Source organism: Epinephelus lanceolatus, chromosome 9, assembly GCF_041903045.1.
Source record: "Epinephelus lanceolatus isolate andai-2023 chromosome 9, ASM4190304v1, whole genome shotgun sequence".
NCBI lineage: Eukaryota > Metazoa > Chordata > Actinopteri > Perciformes > Serranidae > Epinephelus > Epinephelus lanceolatus.
Window position 1 is genome coordinate 15,592,924 of NC_135742.1, and position 25,146 is coordinate 15,618,069.

Consider the following 25,146-nt stretch of genomic DNA (forward strand, 5'->3'; position numbering starts at 1 on the left):
TGACCTTTTTTCATGATTTTGGACGACATGCTATACTATGACTTTTTCCTCATGATTTTGACGACATGCTATACTACGGCGTTTTTTTCATGATTTTGGACAACATGCTATACTGAGACTTTTTTTATGAATTTGGGCAACATACTATACTATGATTTTTTTTTCATGATTTTGAACGACATACTTTCCAATGACATTTTTTCATGATTTTGGTCGACATAATGTACAATGACTTTCTCTCATGATTTTGGACGACATAGGATACTATGACTTTTTTTCATGATTTTGGACAACATACTATACTATGACTTTTTCTTCATGATTTTGGACTACATACTATACTATGACTTTTTTACATGATTTTTGACGACATACTATACTATGATGTTTTTTCATGAATTTTAATGACATACCATACTATGATGTTTTTACATGATTTTGGACGACATGCTATACTATGACTTTTTCCTCATGATTTTGACGACATGCTATACTATGGTGGTTTTTTTTTCATGATTTTGGACGACATAATGTACTATGACTTTCTCTCATGATTTTAGATGACATAGGATACTATGACTTTTTTTCATGATTTTGGACGACATACTATACTATGACTTTTTTTTCGTGATTTTTGACGACATACTATACTATGACTTTTTTTTTCATAATTTTGGGCGACATGCTATACTATGATGTGTTTTACAAATTCTGATGACACATTAAGAATAAGAGAATAAGAATACTTTATTGTCACCGTTAAAATTGTCAGACAACATCACTGTGAAAATCTGTTTAGCAGCTCCTATTTGGCAGTAGTACAAAAAAAGTATCCAGTATAAAAATAACATTATAACTGTATGGGGAAAAAATAACATGATAACAAGATAAGCAGAATATATACAAAAGAATCAATATGAACAATACAAATAACATATATACAGAATGAAACAGTATTATGTATAGGTAGTATTAAGGTGCAGGAGGTTGTGGAAATCAAAGGGTTTTGTGCAAGGTTTTTTTTGGGGGGGAGGGTTATTGCACTCAATATTTTAGTGTGGTTCCAGTGTCAGTCTTTGGGTGGGATGGATGGGGTGGGGGGGGGGGGGGTGATGGCTTAGACGGCCTAGGGGGAGGAAGCTGTTAATGAGTCTGGGAGAAGGAGGAGGGGAGGGGGAGAATAGGGAATGTCCGGGGTGAGTGGGGTCTGTGCTGATGTTTCTGGCCTTCCTGAAAAGTCGGCCAGTGTAAGTGTCTTTGAGGGGGGCAGTGTGGTCCCGATTATCTTCTCTGCGGTCCACACCACCCGCCGTAGGTCCTTCCTGTCCTCTGCGGTGTAGCTGGTCTGGTGAACCACACTGTGCAGCAGTAGGTCAGGATGGATTCGATGGAGGCCCTGTAGAAGTTAACCAGCAGTGGGCGGGGGAGGTGGGACTGCTTTAACTTCCTGAGGAAGTAAAGTTGCTGGTGGGCCTTCCTCATCTGATAGGAGGTGTGGACGGACCAGGTGAGGTTGGCCGAAATGTGGAGACCAAGGAATTTAAAGCTCTGCACCCTCTCAACTTCCTCACCTTTGATGGAGAGGGTGGGGGCTCTGTCCTTTTGGATTTTCTGAAATCCACAATAATTTCCTTGGTTTTGGTTGTGTTGAGGTCCAGGTTGTTGCGGAGGCACCAGTCTGTCAGGCGTTTGACCTCCTCACTGCAGCCTGACTCATCGTTGTTCCTAATCAGTCCTAATGGTGGTGTCGTCAGCGAACTTGACGATGGTGTTTGTGGGGTGGATGGGGGAGCATTCATGGGTAAAGAGGGAGAAGAGGAGGGGGCTGAGGACACACCCCTGTGGTGTTCCGGTGTTCAGGATGAGTGTGGAGGAAGTGCGATCTCCCATCCTGACGTGCTAAGGTCTGTTCCTGAGGAAGTCCAGTATCCATGCGCACAGTGAACTGCCTAAGCCCAGGTTGCTCAGTTTCAGGACCAGTTTTTGGGGATGACTGTGTTGAATGTAGAGCTGAAGTCCTACATAGGTGTTGCTCTGGTTCAGGTGAGTGAGGGCTGTGTGGAGCGCCATCATGACAACATCCTCTGTCGACCTATTAGTTCGGTATGCAAACTGATGTTGGTCAAGGTCAACAGGGATGGCAGACTTGATGGAGGGGAGGATGAATCTCTCAAAACACTTTGCAATGATGGGCGTGAGAGCCACTGGGCGGTAGTCGTTCAGGCAGTTCACTATGTTCTTCTTTGGTACAGGAGCGATGGTGGCTGATTTGAGGCAGGTGGGAACCACAGACTGTTGAAGCGAGAGGTTGAAGATGGTTGTAAATACTTCTGCTAGCTGGTCTGCGCAGGTCTTGAGGACATGCACAGGGACGCCATCTGGGCCTGACGGGCCTATATACTATGGCGTTTTTTCATGATTTTTCACGACATACTATACTATGCGTTTTTATCACAGTTCTTACAACATACTATACTATGATTTTTTTTAACAAATTTTTTCAACATACTACACAATGACGTTTTTATCACAGTTCTTACGACATACTATACTATGATGTTTTTAACAAATTTCTTCAACATACTACACAATGACGTTTTTATCACAGTTTTTTATGACACAATTATATGACGTTTGTAATACATTTTTTACAACATACTATACTATGATGGTTTTTTCACATTTTCTAGACATACTATACTATGATGGGTTTTTTTTTTACATTTTTTAGACATACTATACTATGATGTTATTTTTCAGACATACTATACTATGATGGGTTTTTTTTCACATTTTCAGACATACTATACTATGATGTTTTTTTTCACATTTTTCAGACATACTATACTATGATTTTTTTTCACATTTTTATGGAATACTAGTCTCCAACTTTTTTTTTAGCCACACTGTAGTATAACAATTTTACATTAATTTTTTTTGACATACTAGTATAAGACTTTCTATAACTTTTTTGACATACTTTACTATGACTTTGTTATGGCGTTCTGTGACTTTTTTAAATTGCAGTTTTTATGCCACATCATGATCTTTTTGACATTGCATGACATACCATAATGACTTTTTTTCTACACTAAGACTTTATTTATGGTATATTATTTTATGACTTATTACTCTTATTTGTCTATTTTATTATTAAGATCTATCTATCTATCTATCTATCTATCTATCTATGGGTCATTCCTCGCTATTGGTAACTTTTTAAGGTGTTAAGTTTTGATATTAATATTGTGAATTTTTGACGTTTTTAACATGTCATTAGGTAGAAGACATGTTTAACCTTGAGGAATTTGTATTTTTAGAGCTCAGGCACTTAAATGATAATAATTATGGATGGATTGCTGAGACATGGATCGTGCTAGAGTTCCACCCTGTTACAGACATATACATAAGTATTGCTAAATGTTAATAATGTAAATATTCAACAATATTTATCAACACTTATACCTTATGTGTCCCTTATTTCATAACATATGTTTTTTAAATTTGAATAATGAAGATACAGAAATTATTGTGTAGAATATAGGCTTTTTGTTTAGAAAATGTACATGTGCACACCCAATTTAGCCAAAATGCTCAAGATAAATAGATATGTGCACAATAAAACACATGTATTCTCATTGTCTCTTTCAGGACTGCAAATTAACATAAGAACATTCCGAAAAAATATCATTGTTTTTAGGTCATTTTAAAAGAAACTGTGTGTAACAGGGTGGAAACAAGCACAACAGGGTGGAAAGTACCGTAACAGGGTGGAATTACCAACAATGATTAGCCTTTTTAAAAGAACTTGGTATTTATTGAACGTTTTCATTATATCCACATACCCCCCCCACCCCCCACCCCCCCACCCCCCAAAAGACACCACCACCACCACACACCCACAGTACTAGTCAACGTTACAGTGAAAATGCTTAGGTTGTAAAAACAATTCATATAATCCATGAACAATGCAAGAAATATGAAGATTCTAAAATGCCAAAAATTTAACATGGACTATATATAAAAACAGTTAAACATATTTACAGAAGATGAATTCATTCATTTGGACTCTAAAGAGAGAGTAATTCATTAGAGTAATTCATTCAGTCTTTCATTTTCATTTCATTTATAACCATATAACAGACTAATCAATTCATTTAGAGTAAATAGCTCGGAATTTCATTCCATTTTCATTTCTAACTGTGGAGATATTCATCCATTTAGAGTAATTCATTCAGTATTTCATTTCATATCATTTAAAACCAGAGTAATTCATTCAGTATTTCATTTCATTTAAAACCATAAAGTAATTCATTCAGCATTTCATTTCATGTCATTTAAAACCATAGAGTAATTCATTCATTTTGAGTAATTCATTCAGTATTTTGTTTAATTTCCATTTCAGGTATAACTGTAGACCAATTCGTTTAAAGTAATTCATTCAGTGTTTCATCTCATTTTCATTTCATTTTTAACCGTAGAGTTGGCTACGAACATAGTGTCTGTCTCTCTATCTATTTAAATAATTAAATAGATAATAATTTATTAATAAACAATATAGCTATGCTAATATAATAATAATAATAATAATAATACTTATTATTATTAATATTATTATTATTATTATTATTATTATTATTATTATTATCATCATCATCATCATCATCAGTGCATATTCTGTATTATTATTAGATATTTTCCACCCGGTTACTTGCATGTTCCACCCTGTTACGTTTATGTACGTAACAGGGTGGAACGTAACAGGGTGGAATATTTCCAACCAAAGTAGACCTGACTAGCTAGCACTCCAGACCTGACTAGCTAGCTCTCCAGATTTAAACAGTACATAAATAGGGACATCAAACATATTTAAAAAAATTTCAAATTTGTTTTTACTTTCTCAACAATTTAGCATAACAGGGTGGAAATTTAAGAGTAGGACATGTGGATTTACACTATAAAACATGCAAAATCGGCAAGAGATGTTGATTCTTACCTCTGACTTATCCTTCAAATTTCCCGCCAAAAGGGTGCTTCCAGTTCCTGCGTGTTGCATCATGGGAATTGTATTTTTACTTGGTTTGGCAGGCTAAAAACCACAATGTAACAGGGTGGAACGCAATTCGGGGGACACTCAGTAAATTCAATGGAACACCTAAATAACAGTGATATAGCCACAAACATATACTTAGAATTTTAATTATTTAATCTTGATATATACAATAATAAAGATATTTTTGTAATTATTTATTATTTTAATTAAATATTCTTCATTGAAATATGAAAAGTTGCCTTGGGGACATGGTAAAAACACGTGTTTGTGCCTAAAAAGAGGTATATAAATATAAATATACATTTTTTTTCAGGCAATATTCTGTGTTAATATTACATGGGAGACCTCTATCTGTAATAAAATGTCTTTCATATTAAAAATTTGGTTTATGTAAAGTAAGATATGAGGGGCTCTGTCCCAGGGACTGGAATGTTACCAATAGTGAGGAATGACCCCTATCTATCTATCTTTTATGACATACTATACTTTGATTTTTTTGTGACATAATATACTCTGACTTATTTTTTATGGCATACCATGCTTTTTTCAATGATATACTTTATTATGAGATCTTACTTGCATTTAAATAGTGTATGAACCAGGCATTGCCAGGATCATAGCATAAGCACAAGCGAGTATTTACATTGGTTGCCCTGTCAACGATCTTGCCGCAAAGCATGATGGTTTGATATAAAATGCAGGCAGAAACACCAGAAAGATGGGCCTGAATCAGCCAATTACAGCGGGCTGTGCATTAATACCATCCAATGGGAACAAGTCAAGACAGCAGTCTCTTGCCGCTACACACCCACATTACTTTTGTGTCAACCACTTCGCGGGAGTTGTCACTACAGGAGCAGTCGTCTCTTTAAAACTCGATAAACACTATACGGGAGACTAGTAGGTGAATTTAAATATTTCGCTTGCATACAATTAAATTATGTTAATTTTTATAGTTTTAAGTTTTCTCCAAAGGGAAACATCTGTTTTTACTGTTAGATGGTGTTTCTGTTTTTCTGTTGCGGTATGAATGAGCGGCTAACGGTACCGTGCTTCACCGTTAGCGAAGCAACAGCTCAGCATCGCTGTAAATGCATGTGGCGATGTGTTTGCTGGCAAACCCTTCTGACATCTTACTTATTAAATGTGAAGTCCTGTTAATGCTAAATGGTTTATTATTATGGAAACGGTGTGTTTATTTCGGTATCATGCATGCTGAAGCAGTCCAGGCTTGCCTTTTTGCTGCTTACCAATGTTAGGTAGTTGGAGAAATGTGCCTTCATGCTGTAGCTTCATATTTCACAAGATTTCTGTTAAAACCTCGGGTAAAATTGAGACGATAATCTCCAATGTCTTGCGTATCCATAGAAACTACGCAGAGCGCGCATCCACCGAGCTCACCGCTGATGGAAGTTGTTATGCAACACTTGTAGAAATGGCTAGTTCAAATATTATGTGTCAGTTATTATGTAATGATAACTCCGTCACTAACTAGCCATTTTTATTCCTTTAACTGGGTGACCAGAGACTGTATGCTCTCCATACATTATCGTTAGAGTCAATCGATGATGAGGACTGTTGGGATGCATTGTGTGTTTGCCAATGCGCCTGTGAAGATGATAAATCCTCTGCTGTGGTTTGGTTTCCCAGGGCAACCATGACTGAAAGAAAGGCAGTGATCAAAAATGCCGACATGTCGGAGGACATGCAGCAGGACGCCGTGGAGTGTGCCACACAGGCCCTGGAGAAGTACAACATCGAGAAAGATATCGCTGCATACATCAAAAAGGTAAAAACCACTGCTGACGCATCCAACATCTGCATTTCACTTCATGTAGCAGGCTCCCACTGAGTCCAACTTAAACCTACTGACTTTTGACTAAAATCTGGTGTGCAATTGACATCAAGCAGTGGTTTAAAGCTATTTTGCACTCCCTAACCAACCATCCAGTGCATCATCCATGTTACACACCCGGCCTGGTATGTGTGCAATTGTTTCCACTCTTCCTGAGGAAACCTGTTCCTTGGACTGTCTGTCATACCCACATTTTTTATCTCCATGATGGCATTCCTAATAAGCATAGGGTGGAACACACCTCAAACCATGATGTACAAATGTCATTGAAACACTTGGGTACAGCTGTTAATTATCCGTCACACACTCCTGAGCCTTAAGGATTGTATACCTTCCAGTGTTGCTTGGACTTTTTACAGCAAAGTGGTCGCAACAAAACGGATGTATTTGCAAAATTTGCAATACGATAAAATGCAGTATTTTGCCCATAAGATAATTGGAAGGGAAAAAAGCCATCAAAGACTAGCAAAACTAAGATAGAAAATTGCACTACTTAATTGTAATTCAGCTGTTAAGACCAAAAAATGTAGAATTATTATAAAGGCCAAAATGCCAGGCTTTTTATAACAAATCATCCAGCCCAAGTTAAGGGTACAAGCCTCATAGCATTCAGTGTATCTAGTGCTCAGAGCCTGACAATACAGACAGAAACTGAAATGTTTTTTTGACTCAGAAACATCATTATTGAGAATGATGGTAAAGTATTTTGGGTGTGGTTAGTGATAACATGTAATATTTAGTCTTAGCCCAGACGGGTGATAGATGTATGTTTTCAGTTACTGGTTTCTGTTCATTCCTCCCAGCTACAATGATCTAATGTGTGCAGAATCCTAACACTTAGTTGTGATTTAGCCTCAAAAAATTGTGAATGACAAGTGTAGTTTGTCACTTGTTTTTACTCTTGAACATCTACCATACTATGTGCTTCATTGCACAATTTATTCTTGTTTCTTGTCTTCACACCTCCCATGTTGGTCCACAAATGTTTGATGAACACAATGCGTCTTTGTCCCACACAGGAGTTTGACAAGAAATATAACCCAACCTGGCACTGCATCGTCGGGAGGAACTTTGGCAGCTACGTGACTCATGAGACCAAGCATTTCATTTACTTCTACTTGGGTCAGGTGGCCATTCTGCTGTTCAAGTCCGGCTGAGGGAATGCATTTTCTCTACGCCAGCTGACCATACATACAGTACTGACTGACTCGACAAAGGCACTTATCATTCCTTGGCAAGGGGCTGCTGCCTTTTTGTGTGCTGCTTTCTACTTTGTTCTGTTTTTGAGGATTAACAAAAAAAACAAGACGTGGCCATGTTAGAGATAAAACACTTGTATTTATTTTTGTCTTGTTACATTAGACATGTCATTTTTTTAATTAAAGCGTAGCTGTTAAACTGTCTGGGTCCAATGCCTGGTGTGGTCATTTCATTGCACTGCTTCACTATGTACTGATTAAACCAGGATATGTATTAATCTGATATGACCAGTTACTTGGTATGTTTTGATATGCAGAGAACTGGCAACCATATGTATACATGAATTTGCCTTGTCTTTATGCAAACATTACCAATGGGATCAAAGTAGGGCTGGATGATAGAGAAAATCAAGTATATTTTTGAGCACATAACTATTATTAATGCAACAATATTGAAGGGGAGACTTGATGCCTTTGCATAATCGTGACAGATTTGATAATTATCAGTAACGTTGATATGACTAAGGCAAATTATAGAACCGCTAGAGCAGTCTGGTAAGTTAAATTACATCACTATAGCAGCCTTTTTAAACCAGGAAAAGTTAATAATATTCTAAAGTCAGGATAAAATCTGGTCTCATGTCAATATCAATATAATGCCCAGCCCTGGATGAAATTATCAAATTGCAGTAGCCAGAGTAGTGTGACTACATGTACGTATTTGACATTTCTCAGACATCCTTTCTGCAAAGGCAAATAATGGAGTATAAAACACCGGCAAATCAATAAAAGTGCATCTCAAGCACACTTAAGATGTTAAGGTCAAATTCAGTAAAAGTTGAGTCACTGCATGATGCAGGCAGCTCCTGTGAGCTTTTTCAGAAGAGCATTACTCTGAGGAATATTTCTGATCATTTACTGTTAGTTGGTAGGGATAGTTTCACCTGCATGAGACACCACAAAGTCTGATAATGGTAAAATTAATGCATCATTTGATCTGTGGAAATAAAACATTTTGATCCATGTTGTTGACAGTTGAAATTATTGACTTATCTAGCTTGTTAACATCAAAGCTACTTACACAAATTTAATTTCAGCACAAACGAGGCATGAGAAGGCATAAGTCCATGGTACTCTTTATTACAACACATTTAGAAAACCAGCTTGTGTGGGTAGACACCATTAGACAAGCAGAAGGAAGAGCGCAGGTACCCTTTGAGCTGAGGTACTTTCTTGATAAGGGGCAGGAGCTGAGCATCAACAGCTTTCTGGTCCTCCTTCCTTTGCTCTGTCAGCTGGTACTTCTGCAGAGGCAAGAAGGAAATCAGTGAGTCAGGCATCATAAATCTGCAAGTCAAATTTCCACTGAAATGGTCAAAATGTCTACAGTAGTGTATTTTAAGTTCTGTCCAAGTTAGTTTACCTCTTTCTCAGTGTCAAAGATCTCTCCCTCCTGGTGACGGGGCCTCCTCAGCTTCTTCTTCTTGAAGTAGGCATCATTGAGAGTTTTGGGGATCTTCATGCCAGAGATGTCGATTTTGGTGTTGGTGGCAATGCAGAACTTCTGGTGAGCCCTGCGCAGGGGTACTCTGTTCACGGCAAGAGGGCCTGCGCATATACAAACAAGGAAAGATGTTAGAAAAAGAGTCAACAGTGCTGCTACATTGGATTATGGATGTATTTACTGTGATGTGCACACATATTAAGTAACCACAATTTTAACCATAATGTCTTCCTTACCAGTGACAAGCAGGAGACCACTTGAGAGCTGCTTCAGGAACACCACGCGCTACAATACAAAAACAAGCATCTTAAGCATAAAGCTACTGTATTGGATGTTTGCACATGTATTCAGTTCAAGCAGTGAACCCATTAACTGTCACGTGTGCCATTTGGACAAGACAATTTAATAGCTGCAATCCAATTTCATGCCAAGCTATTTAGACGGAGAATATAAATCTACTTGACACACACCTAATTTTATCAGGAGGGCTCTCGGCCTGTCAGATTCACAGCTGAAACATTATTTAGGTCAGCTACTGCTCAAAGTGTGTGTGGGCACACTAGCATGCCTCCATAACTTGCACATGTAGCGTTTGAGTGTGGGAGGGAGGGACAATGTCTGTGGTACTGAGTGTGTGATTATAGTGATGTGTCAAGCACGCTTGTTTGAAATGCATTCTTAGTGCACATAAGGATGTACCACTGATTTGGGAGGCAACGTCTGCAGATGTGTGTTCTGTGAGTCTCTTAATGAAAAGTGGACTGTGCTGCCATTAGGCTGCAAATTTACAACATTGTTAATAGTTTAAAAAAAACCGACAAGTCCACTTCGATTACAATCAGTATAAATAATACCAATGTCTGTTTGAAATTGTGTAGTTATGGAAATTGTGTAGTTATGTGTCACAACAGGACATTAGCTGGCTAAATTAAAGATACAGGTGGCCTTTTCTCCAGTCAAGTCCATTTTCTGCACTAGAGTCTTCTGAGTCCATTATGAGGGTTGTAACGTCGTTTTACAATGTCATCCAAAATTGTTTGTTTTTGGGTGACTATACTGACTTTAACTTCCATTTTAAATATAAAAACATAAATCCGTCTTGATGCCACGATGACTAGCTGTGTACTGTGACACATAAGCAATAAAACTTTTTGTCTTATGGGGTTTTCAAAATGTGATTACATCTGCCAGAAAATGGAAATCAGGGCTGCGACAATAACAGCATCAGCGGAATATGGCAGTCATGTGACACTACAGCGATGAGGTCCTCACCTTTTTTTATTTACAGCCGATATGAAGTCATAGATAAAACATGCTACTTGGTTGTACGAGTATGACAACTACAAGGAGAGGAAGAGAGACGATGCCTGGACACAGGCAAGACATGTCCAGATAATCATAGTATCTGAAAATGCAGAGCAGTGATAGACATTTCATAGACGTGTATATAAGGCGGACCTGCAGATGCACATTCAACCCATGCTGGGCCGTTCTTATCAGTCAGCGGTCCCATCACTCTGTTACTGTGAGGTCTAGTCTACAGTGATCATTCACTTCACCGATAAACCAAAGAATTGTACAGTAATGCAGTAACATTCATGATGTAAACACGCATAATGCTCTGTACGTAAGGCACCAAGTACCAGCGGGTGTAGTATAAAGTCAAAGAAAAGACCAAGGGCTCATTTATGCTCAACGCTGATAAGACTAATGGAACATTCTGTCCATAGTCTGCATACATTTTGTATTTGTGCACATTTTCTGAAAAGATCCAACAATTTTATAGTCCAACTGTAGTAATTCTAACAGCATGAAGTTTTAACAGTGTATTCACATAAAACTAAAAACCTTCTTTGGCTGATAAAATGTGACTGTTTCACATTGGATCATAATTGGAATATATCAATTTCTGTTACAAACACTAGATGTAAACAAACCTTTTAGCTGTATTTTACAAATGACCCTGTTGTTTCGTGACAAGCCTACAAGATAACATACCAGTCAATTGACAGGAATAAACGCAAGGTCACATTCTGATGGTAGAGACTTCATTTTGTTTACATCTGGAGCACATACTGTGCGTCTGCAGATTATAATGACCATTACTTGTTTAATGATATGACCTCATCAGAGTCTACATTAGTCAATCAAGTTTTGTGCAACATATAAATGTTTGAGAGTTGATCCTGTTTTAGTTCTAGAGGCAAACAGATACCTGCTCTTAAACCCCAACACTGGACCCCATAATAACATTACTTGCAGCCTGGATGACATTTCCAGGCTGCACCCACTCATGCAGAGTGCAGCAATACAGTAATCACCTATTCAGTTTTTCCAAAGCCCTATGAGCATTATGTTAAGTGACAGACACAATTTAATCCTGTGCTATGCGTGATTTTCTTCTTATCCATGCAAACACTCAAATCATCCTCAAGACATGCTAGAAATGGTTCTCACCTTTCCACGGTGGCGACCAGTGAGCAGAATGAGGACAGTTCCTGGGGTGATGGAGCTACGCAGCTTCCTCTTGTGCTGGCTGAAAGGCTTCTTCCCGTGGCTCTTCAGCTTACGGGGAACATCCTCTGTGGGGTAGTAGCGTGGCTATGGTAGGAAAACACACACATTACTTTTTGCAGCAGAAATCCAGGGGAACACATGCACATACAAAAAACAAACAAGTGTATTACTTCTCATTTGAAAGCAATGACAACCCTTTTAATAAGAGGTTGACAGTGCCAGTGTATCAGCTAATATGGCAAGTCGTGATGAAATGGGAACTGACCGCCTGTCCCTAAAATTAAGAAACTATGTGCACCATTTGTGCTCACAATATCTTTAAACAAATATCTCAGTAAAAGTGTATGGAATAATTTCTCATTCAGGCACACATTTTGAACTTCTTAAATTTGTGTGCTACATATTCTTCCATTTCTCCATCAGTATGACATTTACAAATCTGTCAATAATTGAGCAAAATAAAATGAGAGGACAAACAAGAATTCACACCATTACTCACCATCTTGCGCAGCTTGACAACACGAGAGCCTCCATTTTTGTCTCCTCCAACTGTCTTGACAACAGTTGCCCGGGGCTTTGCCTTCAGCTTTTTCTCCACCTATAACAGCAGCAAAACATTATCAAAACTGGACATTGAACAGATACGACGTATATTCTTTTTGTCACATTTATTTTGGTGTCACAGATTTGCCCTCACCTTGGTCTCAGTGGTCTTTGTCTTCCTCTTGTACATGGCCCTGCGGGCGAACATGGCAGACCGGGAGTAGCGGCCGATGCCCTTGGCCAGGGCCGGGTTCCGGCTCCCGTGCTTCTTCTTCTTGGCTGCCTTCTTGTCACCCTCTGCCATCTGATAGAAAGTGAAGTAAAACGTATTGAGATTTTTGTACAAACTGCAGCAATGTTATGTGTAATGTCAGCTATGTTGGAGGACTATATTTGAGAGTTCATTTTTATAATAGACTTCAGATCACAAATAATATTCCAGCATTGTTTGTACAGTGCTTTACATACTGTGCAATATCAATCTGTTAACAGAGGACTGGTACTGTATCAATAAATCTACAGCCTAATAGCAACGGTCCTAATCGAAATTACAGTATATTGATCATGAGCAGTAAAACATCACAACCATAGTACAAGTCATTACTAAATGTGTTTGGTGGAGTGCTAAACACCACAGCACTCGGCAGTGCTAACCAGACATGACAAGAAACGTTAGCTAGCAATTAGCAACATAGCACACAAGGGTGGCTTTACAAGCTAGCTAACCACTTCTCATCCTCAAAACGTCAATGTAATGATTTATAGAGAAATGTAAGTACGCGACAGCGGAACTTTATGGTTAAACGGCACAGAAGACTAACATATGATAACACGTTTCATTAGCCAGCTAGCTAACATGTCAGACATCACGGAGGCTAGCCGGCGGCCTTGGACTACAGATACACCAAACTGTTCATTATTACAGAGACATGACAGATACATCGTAGCAATAACGATGTCTAACGCATCGTCTAAATACAAGGATTCATCTCCTGATATTTGGAGATTATATTTTTGACTCTGTAACACAGATGAAAGCAGATTTTATTCCAACAGTAACGCGAAGGCAAGGGGTTCTTACCTTTGCTATGAAAAAAAGACCGACATCCGGGGATGTGACGTATATAAGGACGCTGCACGATGACGTTGACGTAATTGCGTCGCGTTTCAGAGAAGTTGTGGTCCTTGTAGTCCTAATACATTATGGCAAAATATTACATACACAAAGCAAATAAACGCCATCCATTTTTGAAGCATTCTGTAATGATTTTTTTGTTGTGTGGAAAATTCATTGAATATCTGAAATCTAAATATGCAAACGAACTGCTCAACTCTAAAAAAAATGTACAAACGACAGACCCTGAAAATAATATAGTTCACTAATGAAGACCAACTTTGTTTTGTATTATTCATGTGTATTACTCATAATTCATAATTTATTTATTTATGTATTTATCATGTTAAGTATTTTATTTTTCCTTTTTTTGGGATGACATCCTTTATTCCTTTTTATTTTATTTTATTTTTTTTTTTTTGCTTTTTTCCCCACTCAGTTCCATTACTATTTACTTTGACAATACAATTTACTTGCCTTATTGTTATAATTACAAATTGTTCAATAAAGTTTTTTTTCTTATTATTATTTTTAAAGTCCTAAATATATTTCTCCTTAGCATCACTGTAAATTTGAAATAAAATCAACATAACATGTTTTAACAGCTACTTTCCAAAAGTTTGGACATATTTTTCTTTTGTTAATTTTCAGTTGCTTTCATAAACAAATGTACTTTTTAATATAAGAAACCAGAATCAGAGCAGTCAATGTACGTGAACACATACAAAGGATCTGACTATGATTTTTTTCTTCCTTGCAGTTTACCTACACAGAAATAGACATACAGCTAAAAACAAGGACATCAAAGCTGAAATTAATTCTAACACAATGAAATTGTAAAGAGTTAAAAATTCATTCAATGATGCAGAGCGTAAAGGGTGCTGGAATAAATATGGAATTATCAGTGGTTGCTTGATATGCATTAGGTAGCTGGATATGACAGTAGGCTATATACAGTGTATAAATCAATGTTTATATTAATAGTGATGATATTAACATGTTAAATAACAGTGAGTATTTTAACAAAGAAATATATAATTTCTTGGTAAAGTGGATTCTTGGTGTTGTGGATTGTTCATGACTCTATGGACTTATGTTTACTGCTTATCATGTTAATATATGTATACGCTGATAAATACAGAACTCCTGCGACATTAAGGAAAATATCCGACATAAAAAACTACTAAAAATGACAGCCTTGAACATTTCTCAATTAATTCAAAAACCCTAAATAATCATTAAACAATCTCCACACCAGCAGAGCATAAAAAGATTTTCTGGAAGATATTGTGAGGCACATTTGATGCTCTCTATTACTTTATTTTCCACAGTGTCCCTGCTTTAAATAACACATCAACTCCACACTTTTTGTGGAGGGTTGTTATGATCCAAAAATTGTGATTAACATGTAGCTCATGACAAGTACAATTATCCGCTATTCAATAACCCGCGTCTATTGAATCTTATCAGTTCGTCTAAAACCATTTTTAAAATCTCTAACAAAACAATCAAAAGGGAACTACTTTCATAAAAAAAAAAAAAAAAAGAATGCTGATTGTGGTGGTATATTTAATAAAGAAACATTAAAACATACTTTAAAAACTGAAACTTTGATAACAGGTGTATCTTTAAATATTTTCTCATATTCTATTGTAGATTGTCTTACTTTCATTTATGTCTTTACATAACCATGTTTGTTGTTATGAACCAAATCACCAAGTAAAATTCCTTGTGTGCAAACCTACTCAGAAAAAAACATTTCTGAATTTGATTTATTAGAAGAAAAACTACCATTAAAACACTTTACTAACTAAATTCAAACTAGTAGTGGCTATCTATTGAATCTGAATTCCCTGCTAATCTAAAAAACATAACTTGTTTTGCTGTCAAGGGCTGATGACGAAAACTTCAAAAGACAAAACTTCAATTTGTCTTATTAATTTATTGAGATTCTTTGATGGAGAAATACAAACTCAGTTTTGCAGGAGCCATCACAGGTCAGACATCTTTTCTGTAAATACCGATTCCTGATAATGGAGTGATAGAAAACATTTCAAAGGCAAACATTGGAGTTCAGAGTCCCTTAAAACTTTACTATAACCCCACACAAACTGTACTGAATTATGAGTTAATGATATGCTACACGTGTTAATGTGACTGAGGACCTGACTCTGTATCTCAGGCACATTCACAAACAGTCTGTTGCACTCTGGTAGGCCTACAACAAGCACAGAAACATGGATTCACTCTTTATCTTCACAGGGCTTCTAAGGCAACACTGGACTCAGACATTTATTGTACAACAGTTGTATAAATAGACTAAAAGAAGTAACAACAGTAAGCAGCAAAAAAAAAGAAGGATGTTGAGTTTTCTTTGTGTGCCGTGAAAGGAAGCAGCAGCGCCTCATGTTAAGAGAACGTTTGCCATTTATGTGAACGGTAAAGGTTTAACAAAAAAATTTCTTTTTGGCACGTGTGACCTGTGTTTTATGTTACATGAGTGCACGGTAGCGTTACTGGCAGCTTCCCCAGTTAGTACTTTTCAAGGACGATGGCGATGCCCTGACCACCACCGATGCAGGCAGAGCCGACGGCGTACTTTCCTCCTCGTCGCCTGTCGAAAACAAAGTCCATTAGTCAAAGCTGTTTAATGTGCAGACGTCTTGCCTGATATATATACACATAATTACTAAAGGATAAAATTACCTGAGCTCATGAACCAGGTGGGCGGTGATACGTGCTCCAGAAGCACCCAGTGGATGTCCGATGGCAATAGCCCCACCGTTAACGTTGCTTTTCGCTGGATCCAGTCCAAGAGCCTTGGCAACAGCCAGGTACTGAGGGGCAAAGGCCTCGTTCACCTGTGCAAAGCAAATTACATCAGTGACACAACTGAGTAAAAACTACCTGAATAAATCAAAACATGTGAAATGGAGTTTTGAGTATTTCCGTCTTAAGCTACTTTACACTTAGGCTACATCACATTTCAGAGGGAGATTAGGTATTTATTACTCCCCTGCATTCATCTGATGGCAAGAGTTACATGCCAGATTAAGCTTTAACATAAAAAAGTTTGATAAGCTTAAAACACAACATGTTGTTAAAGATTAAACAGGTTTTTTCCAACCTTTTTTGTCTTGTTGCTACTTACAAAAACACAGCATCTAGTTAGGGCACTTGGTCAAGTTTCAGATGTCTACGAGTAGTCCACAAATACACCAGAGAGACATTAACCCTTTTAAACTTCTCACATGGTTTTATTTAAATATATAATGAGGCCCAAAGAGCTCAAATGATCAAATATAGCCCCTTAAAAAACAGCAAATTTAGAGAAAAGTCTGAGTGTTTCCTTCTTGCCTCTCCCAGGGGCCCTGACACACCAAGCCAACAGTCGGCTGACAATCAATGTCAGGACATTGCTGAGCGTCTATCACCCTGGTTTTTGCATTGCGTCCCAAAGCGCTGGAACTAGCCTGCCCTTGTTGGCAATTTTTCAGCCAAGTCAGCATGTTCAATTGGTGTCGGAGCCGGCCAATGAGTGAAATTAGTCTGATTAACAGTTCAGCTCAGTGCACGAGAGGAGAAATGGAAGTGAGGAAGCAAAGAAATGGTTAGAGTCAAGAAGGGGTCAGATCAAAACAAACTTGTTATATAAAAGGTAAGACGATTTTTTAAAGCCATTGAGCTCTTTAGTATAAACAGTTTATAACTGTTTGTGTCTGTCTTCCAATTTCCCTTTGTAAATGGTATGATATGGGGACTTATCTCACGCATGTGCAGAACATATGTGCAAGTTGGCCGCAGTCTTTGCAGTGTTCAAATGCAATTCTTTGGCTGGGACACAAGCAACCTTTGTCACCATTAGTTTTTTAATGTCTGTCAGTACGTGTACACTTGAAAAAAAACGAATTATTGCCTTAATCCGACTATAACTGGACAACTGAAGTGCATGTAAACGCCTTAATCGGAGTTAAACTAGACAATGCATGTGCGCATGCTCCACACCCCCCGCGCTGGCGTATGACCCTGGAACAGACAAGACATGCTATTGTTGTAGCCCTCCAACAGCATACGGCGTTCTTGTCTGCCTCTCAAAATCACCATGACCACGAGGGATAGCGTGTACCTTATCTGCATAATCAGTAACGCGTACATTACGTACGAGATGAACAAAGCTGTATGATTATCCATCTTGCTGTTGTGTGAAGATGCCGGTCTGCCGCCTGACTCCAGTTGTTTATTATTAAGTGACGTAATAGGTAAACCGGAAAGGGGGCCGTATTAACCCGCTAAAACGACGCATATTGCCACCTAGTGTTGAGGAGGAGGACACGTTCCCGTCAATAATTCGATTTTCTCAGTTGCGTGTAAACTGGGACAAGGACAGAAGTCCGATTAGACGCCAAAATCGAATTTTGAGCATAGCTCGATTAAGCTGTGCATGTAAACGTACTGTGTGTAGTGTGTCTGGGCCCTTAATCATCTCCCAACTTCTCAGACCTATCTTGTGACCCTGTGGAGGGACCCGACCCCTAGGTTGGGAATCAAACTAGCTCCACTTCCCCTTGCTACAACAGTAAAATGCTGCATACACATTAATGCATCAGTGTTAATATAATATTGTCATATATGATAACGCTGTATATCAGTAGCAGGAGATGCTTTTTCCTCAGAGAGAGTACTGTTGCTTTTGATACTTCGAGTACATTTTTTAATAATTCTGTGCTTTTACATTAGTAAACTTTTAAATGCAGGACTTATACTGTGTACTTCCTCCACCACTGATGGAATGTAAGACAAGGAGCGTTTTTTTTTCCACTGATAACAAACCTCCACAAGATCCATGTCGTTGAGAGTCAGCCCGGCTTTTTCAAGAGCTCCTGTGATTGCTGGAACGGGACCTGAGATGATTTAAGGAAACCAGAAACACTTACTAAAAAGAAACCGTGTTAGGAGACACAATAGTTTATTTAGTTATTAATTCATTTAAATTCAAATGGATTATATTACAGCTTTGTTACAGTGGTGTCACTTACCGATTCCCATAATGCTCGGGTCACAGCCTGACACGTGATAGGCTACAATTCTGGCCAGTGGAGTGAGCTTGTGTTCTTTCAGGGCATCTTCACTTGCAATCACCACAGCAGCAGCACCATCAGATACACCCTGGAGATCAAGAGGAGAGTGATGGATTTAGTAACAGTGGCTTCATTCTCATCGTCAAAGTAAAAGTAGTTCCATGATATTCATTTTAGGAGTGTAAATCACAAGTTTCATCACAATCCAATACTTTAGGTAACAGTACAATATTTGCTGATATCACAAAGCCTGCCATGATGCGATTTTGATTAAGTTTATTTCAGGGGCCTGAGATCGATATCACACAATTTCAATAAGTATCCTCATAGTCTTTTTCTTGGGTGCTTACCATTAGCTGCCTGGTGCTAGGCTGCTCGCACTGTTTGAATGTTTGGGAAGTGCTTGGACAGAAATGGTGACACAGACACAGAATGCAGCGGCATGTGTACTGACAGGAACTAAGACACGAGACCATATTTCTCCTGTTTTAGCTTCTCTGCACTGGCTCCTGGTAAAATCCAGAATTGAATTCAAAATCCTACTGTTAACTTATAAAGCTCTAAATGGTCAGGCTACTGTCATTACCGTCTGTCCTGCATCATTCTCTGTCTCTCTCTCTCTCTCTCTGTCTGTCTCTCTCTCTGTCTCATTGTGTCATATGGATTTCTGTTAATTTATTATATTGATCTGTTCTGTACGACATCTATTGCACGTCTGTCCGTCCTGGAAGAGGGATCCGTCCTCAGTTGCTCGTCCTGAGGTTTCTACCGTTTTTTCCCCGTTAAAGGGTTTTTTTTTGGTGACTTTTTCCTTATCCGCTGTGAGGGTCCAAAGGACAGAGGGGTGTCATATGCTGTTAAGCCCTGTGAGGCAAACTGTGATTTGTGATATTGGGCTTTATAAATTTGATTGATTGATTGATTGATTGATTGATTCGTGTCACTGGAATTTAAAAGAAAGGCACACCTTAACAATGACGATATGTATCAATGTTTTCACTTAGCATCGATGAGATTGGATCATAGATCACTGAATCAACATATCAATCCAGATCTGTGTATCGTTACACCCCTTATTTATATTAAGATGTATTTTATTGTAAATCAAAGTGTCGAACTCTAAATGACACTATTCATAACTCCTTAACAACTAAATGGGTGTTAATAGCATTTCACATAACAGTGACTGAACATGTTAAAGATAAAATAATAAACTATTCAAAATATTTAAAGGATTATATTGCAGGATTGTCTGATACTGTTTGTAAACACGCTCACTAGTGAAAGGAAAAGGAAAAGCCAACCCCCATTCACTCTTTTTTGGCGTTTCACCTCACTATATTTGCTTTTTTTTCAGCACAGTGTCTGTTGGAGGCATATATATTTTTGTTTGTTTATTCTATCCATATCTAAACAAGGTGAAAATACATATACACATGCAGTTATTAAACTGAACACAGGGTGAAGGATTCATGTATGAAGGGAATATAGGTAAGCTCCAGGTAATAAATATCAGGTGTGGAATGAGGAAGCAAATAGTTTTTGACTGTGTTGGGGAAGCATGTTGAAAAGCATGAAGTATCAGCGTGAAAAACTGAATTGCTGAATGGAATAATGTTTACATATGGACAATATTGTCGCCCTTCTGTGTTACGGTGAGCATGTGTATATTGTATTGAGAATAAATGGATCGCCAAATCTAAAGACATAAAGCACACTGGACATTGGTTTATTGTTAGCCCAGAACACGCGGCCGGAACAAGTGCATGCGTTTGCCCCTCAGTAGCTTGATAAGACATTCTGTTTTGTTAAAAAGTCACTACAGTCTCTTGGATGCCTGCTGCTGTGTCCTGGTACCTGGCTGCTAACTTTTTATAAAGCCACAACCTCACCTGAGCACTGTGGGGATTCATGCCCATAAATATCCCAAATACAGAAAATAAGTAGAAAGATCCTGCATGGAATATCTTTAAAGTAAAACAGAATATTTGTTCTATGTCACTAGAAATATTAACATAAAAATAAACTGATCACCTCAGATCCTGAAAAAGAGTTAACACCTCAGGCGTAAACTCACCGAGGCATTGGCAGCAGTAACAGTCCCTCCCTTCTTAAAAACTGGAGGCAGTTTGGCCATCTGTTCCAGTGTGGTCTGTGGACGAGGGTGTTCGTCCTGAGCCATGGACACTTTGCCTTTCTTAGCTTTCACATCGATGGGAGCAATCTCTGCCATGAAGTGACCGGCCTCATGAGCTGTAAATAGAAAACAAAATAACTATTAAGCAAAGCTCCAGCCTTTCTTCTTAAAAGCAATATATTTCAACGTTTTCACATGCAGGGTGAGCAGACTGAGGGAATATTAAAAAGATATAAAAGAATTTGACCCGTCTTACCTGCCTTCCACTTTTGTTGTGTCTGGTGTGCATAGCTGTCAACTTCCTCTCGTGTGATCTGGTATTTCTCGGCCAGATTTTCTGCTGTGATGCCCATTGGGGTTTTGATGTGCAGGTCAGTCAGACCCGCCCACAAGGTGTCCTCCAGCTGTCAGGCAGAGGATGAGGAGAGGTTTTTATGCTTGTGTCAAAAGCTTCGGGGGTGTCATAACAAGCTGTCTTTGTGGCCATCACATGTACACTTGTGTCAAGTGTAGGGGATTATAAAGTAGAGAAAATCATCCATAAGCCAACCTTGAGATCGACTCCAAACTTTGTACCGAATCTTATGTTGCGAACAGCATACGGGGCTTGGCTCATGCTCTCTGAGCCTCCACACAGGACCACCTCCGACTCCTTGAGGCAAATCTCCTGCAAACACACAAGGTAACAGGGTTTTATTTTGGAACAACAAGACAAAAGTCAAGACACATTATGTTTAATTGATATATGACATTACACTTTTACTAATGTTGGGACCATGCTCGCTGTCACTATACAACAGTGTACAATATTTTGCATTATTCTATGTTTGTGTTTCTGCCAGAATGCTTTTCGTTCTCAGTGGTGTGCTTACTTGAGCACCGTTGATAATGGCCTGGAAACCAGATCCACACAGTCTGTTCACAGTAAGAGCAGGAACTGGGATGGGAACACTGCACCTCAGACCCACATGGCGAGCAATGTAGGGTGCATCGGCTGAGCTCTGAAATAAAAGGGGTAGGTTAAGAGAAATTAAAAGGTGAGGACCAAACCAAGGAAACTGGGCAGCACACAAATAAGCTTGCTCTGTTAAATGTGGGTGTTGATCTGTTGGATTGTAGGCACCTGCATAACATTTCCCATGATGACACTGTTTATAAGTTCTGGTGCCACGGCCCCTGCAGCGAGGGCAGCTTTGGCAGCATGCTCAGCCAAGTCTGTTGCGCTGTGATCCCTCAGCACGCCACCATACGTACCAAACGGAGTGCGCTTGGCAGCTACTACAAATACACCTGAGGAGAAACAGAGTATTTTAGTACAAGGACAAGGACTTCAAACTGGAGCTGCAATAATTAATCAGTTAGTTTTAAACCATTAAATCAATCACCAACTTATTTGATAATTGATTAATTGGTTTGAGTATTTTTTTAAGAGAAAAAGGCAAGATTTTTCTGATTCCAACTTCTTCAATATGAATATTTTCTGTATTTATTTAACTCCTCTATAAACAGTAAACTAAATATCTTTGGGTTGTGTTATATAAATAAAGCTGTTTTGCCTTGCCCTGCCTTGATTGACATTTTTCACCATTTTATGACATTTTATACACCAAACAATTGACAAATTATTCAACAATGAAAATTGGAGGAACAAATGCACATGTTGTAAATAATGCGGGGCATGTGTCCTCTGCATCCCCTCCGAAGTCTACACCTATGCTACCCACCGCTGAGCCACAGCCAGAACACTAACATCAGATGGATCAAACTGGACTGGAGGGGCTTGGGAAAGCACTACCTCTGGATTTTCAGTCCTCAAAGTAGAGTAAAAGCTCTTTGTAATGAATATTTTTCTCACAAATGGGCATTTTCAACTGATTAACGTCAGGGTTTTGGGAGATTTATCATGATATTTTTTAACCAAATAGAAACTATGCCTATTCATTTTTTACATAATTCAATTACAACATTGAAACAGGGGTGTGGTGAATGTGTTTTCAAGGCAAGGTAAACAACATTTGTCTTCTTCAAAAAAACATGCTGTATTAAAGAAGACTTAAGGATTTAGTGGAATCTGGTGGCTGCAGTTGCAGATTGCAACAAACTGACACTTCTCCCATGTGTCAAATGTGTAGGAGAATTACTGTGGCACAAAAATGCAAAAACCTAAATGGCCCTATCTAGAGCCAGTGTTTGGTTTCCATTCTGGGCCACTGTAGAAACAACATCGTAGACAGTGGGAGAGGACCCACTTTGCATGTAGATATAAAAGGATCATTCTAAGGTAATGAAAACACAACAAGAAAACATATTTATTATATTATATTCCATTTCTGCCAATATATCCCCCTAAATCCTACACACTGGACCTTAAATTGTTTACATCTTTCGTAACTTTCTTCATCTGCAAACACTTAAAAAAGAGAAAAAAGTAATGGACATTTACTTTTTTTTATTACCCTGGACTGTTTACTTTATCTAAACCAGAATTGACGATAACTGATTTAAAAGACATGCACATGTATCTCAACATTCTGAGTGATCGAAATTGCTGCAGTGATGCAATAATGTATTCATAATAAACAAGCAACTAGTGGTATGTGGGTAGGTCAGATAGTTATCTTAATATTCTTAAAAGATAAGGCTATTAGTTTATTCAGACACTGAACTGTGGACTTCCCTCTGCTACGTGTCAGGGGACGCAGAATGCCTTGACCCGCCATGGCATTTCCTACTAACCTTGTAACACCTGACTTGTGCCAGAGTAGTTTGTTTAATGTTGTGCAATTTGTTAAACAAACGTTAAACAACTTTAAACAACAGGTTAAACAAAGCATGTTTACACAACTAACTGCTTTGGGTTTTGTGGTACTTGTATGTGGTACTTGTATTTTATTTGAATTTTCCATTTCATGCTATTTTATACATCCACTCCACTAAATGTCAGGGAGTAATATTGTACTTTTTACTTTGCTTTACATTATCTGAGATCTGTTGTTACAACTGGTTCTTTTTCAAATACGTATATATATATCCCACATGTACAATAAGATTTACATAGATTCAGCTACACTTAAGTAGTAAAAGTGTGGGGAACCTAACCTACCAGACTGCAGCTTGCACGTTAATGATTCAATCTATATAAACCAATAAAGCAGGCTACTGCTTGATAATATGACATCGTTAATAATCTACTTGCTTGATTTAATGCCATTAATTTTACAGAACACAATGCCAAGACTTCTAAGTGGAATAAACCTTACCTTATTTCCACTGAAATATGTCAGTTATTAATTCATATTTCTACTTCTGATACATTTTGCTATTGATATTTTTACTTGAACAGTGTTCAAATGTTGGACTTTTTCACGCGAGTAACGTATTTTACCACTGTTATGTTACTATTTTAACTTAAGTAAGGAGTTCTTCCGACACTAATGAAGTAATTAATTTCGATTATTATTATAATTTGCACTGAAATAAATTGAAAGGTAAAGATTGGGATACCATCAACAAACAGCTGTTGATGATCATGGCACCGTCTTGTCACCTTTCGCCTATTTTGCAGTGCCGTTGTGATCACAAAACGTTTTAAAACTGTCCTCACATTAAGAATTGGCATAAAGTCAACTTTAAGGTGGAGACATTCATTTTAGATCAGTAATCATCCCACACTGAGTCATAGATAGGACAAAAGTAGCCCAAACATTTACAATAAAAGCAGCACAGCTCAGGTCCACATTCATCCATTCTTGCTTATTTTTTGCTTCCTGCTGTGAAGTGAAATGTGTTTGTTTACCTCTGATAAGCGCCATAATGCTGAATCAATTCACCACTGTCAGGATCAAACTTCAATCTTCGTGTGGCTCTGGATCAGTGTGTGGTGATCAGCGTATAAAAACCTGAGTCCTGCGACCTTTCGCCTAAATAGCAGCACCGGCTAACTTTCCACTCGTGCAGTCAGATTCGACAAAAAAAGTTACATATAAATTCAAACTAAGACATTAATAAATATTTTTAAAATATTCAGAGAGTAGTTTATTTTAATATTTATAGCACCGACGAAGTATTGTATCTTAAATACTGTTTATTTTTACTTTAAGCAAGAAAAATATACTCGAAAGTGCGCCACTGAAATCAAAAGCGTGG

At 38.1% G+C, this 25,146-nt stretch overlaps 3 protein-coding genes across 4 annotated transcripts; 1 reads left to right on the forward strand and 2 right to left on the reverse strand.

Annotated features, from left to right (window-relative positions):
* Positions 1 to 5,832: 5,832 nt before the first annotated feature.
* Positions 5,833 to 8,311, forward strand: dynll1 (dynein, light chain, LC8-type 1). Of its 2 annotated transcripts, none has more exons than XM_033619738.2 (3): positions 5,833 to 5,953; positions 6,704 to 6,842; positions 7,928 to 8,311. In XM_033619738.2, the coding sequence occupies exons 2-3, from the start codon at positions 6,711 to 6,713 to the stop codon at positions 8,063 to 8,065; spliced, it is 270 nt and encodes an 89-aa protein (XP_033475629.1). In that variant the 5' UTR covers positions 5,833 to 5,953; positions 6,704 to 6,710; the 3' UTR covers positions 8,066 to 8,311. The 2 variants fall into 2 exon arrangements, with proteins under 2 accessions (XP_033475629.1, XP_033475630.1); XM_033619739.2 differs by having other exon boundaries at positions 5,847 to 5,957.
* Positions 8,312 to 9,231: 920 nt separating this feature from the next.
* rpl6 (ribosomal protein L6) lies at positions 9,232 to 12,996 on the reverse strand. Its single transcript, XM_033619737.2, has 6 exons — positions 12,826 to 12,996; positions 12,628 to 12,726; positions 12,069 to 12,212; positions 9,848 to 9,896; positions 9,531 to 9,715; positions 9,232 to 9,411 (listed from the first exon to the last, which is right to left on the reverse strand). Exons 1-6 carry the CDS (start codon positions 12,973 to 12,975, stop codon positions 9,259 to 9,261), a joined length of 780 nt encoding a protein of 259 aa, XP_033475628.1. The 5' UTR covers positions 12,976 to 12,996; the 3' UTR covers positions 9,232 to 9,258.
* Positions 12,997 to 15,707: 2,711 nt separating this feature from the next.
* On the reverse strand, positions 15,708 to 24,949 carry acaa2 (acetyl-CoA acyltransferase 2). Its single transcript, XM_033619186.2, has 10 exons — positions 24,797 to 24,949; positions 22,124 to 22,290; positions 21,873 to 22,001; positions 21,551 to 21,667; positions 21,257 to 21,404; positions 20,941 to 21,116; positions 18,822 to 18,951; positions 18,616 to 18,686; positions 16,492 to 16,646; positions 15,708 to 16,399 (listed from the first exon to the last, which is right to left on the reverse strand). The coding sequence occupies exons 1-10, from the start codon at positions 24,810 to 24,812 to the stop codon at positions 16,318 to 16,320; spliced, it is 1,191 nt and encodes a 396-aa protein (XP_033475077.1). The 5' UTR covers positions 24,813 to 24,949; the 3' UTR covers positions 15,708 to 16,317.
* Between the last annotated feature and the right edge of the window lie 197 nt (positions 24,950 to 25,146).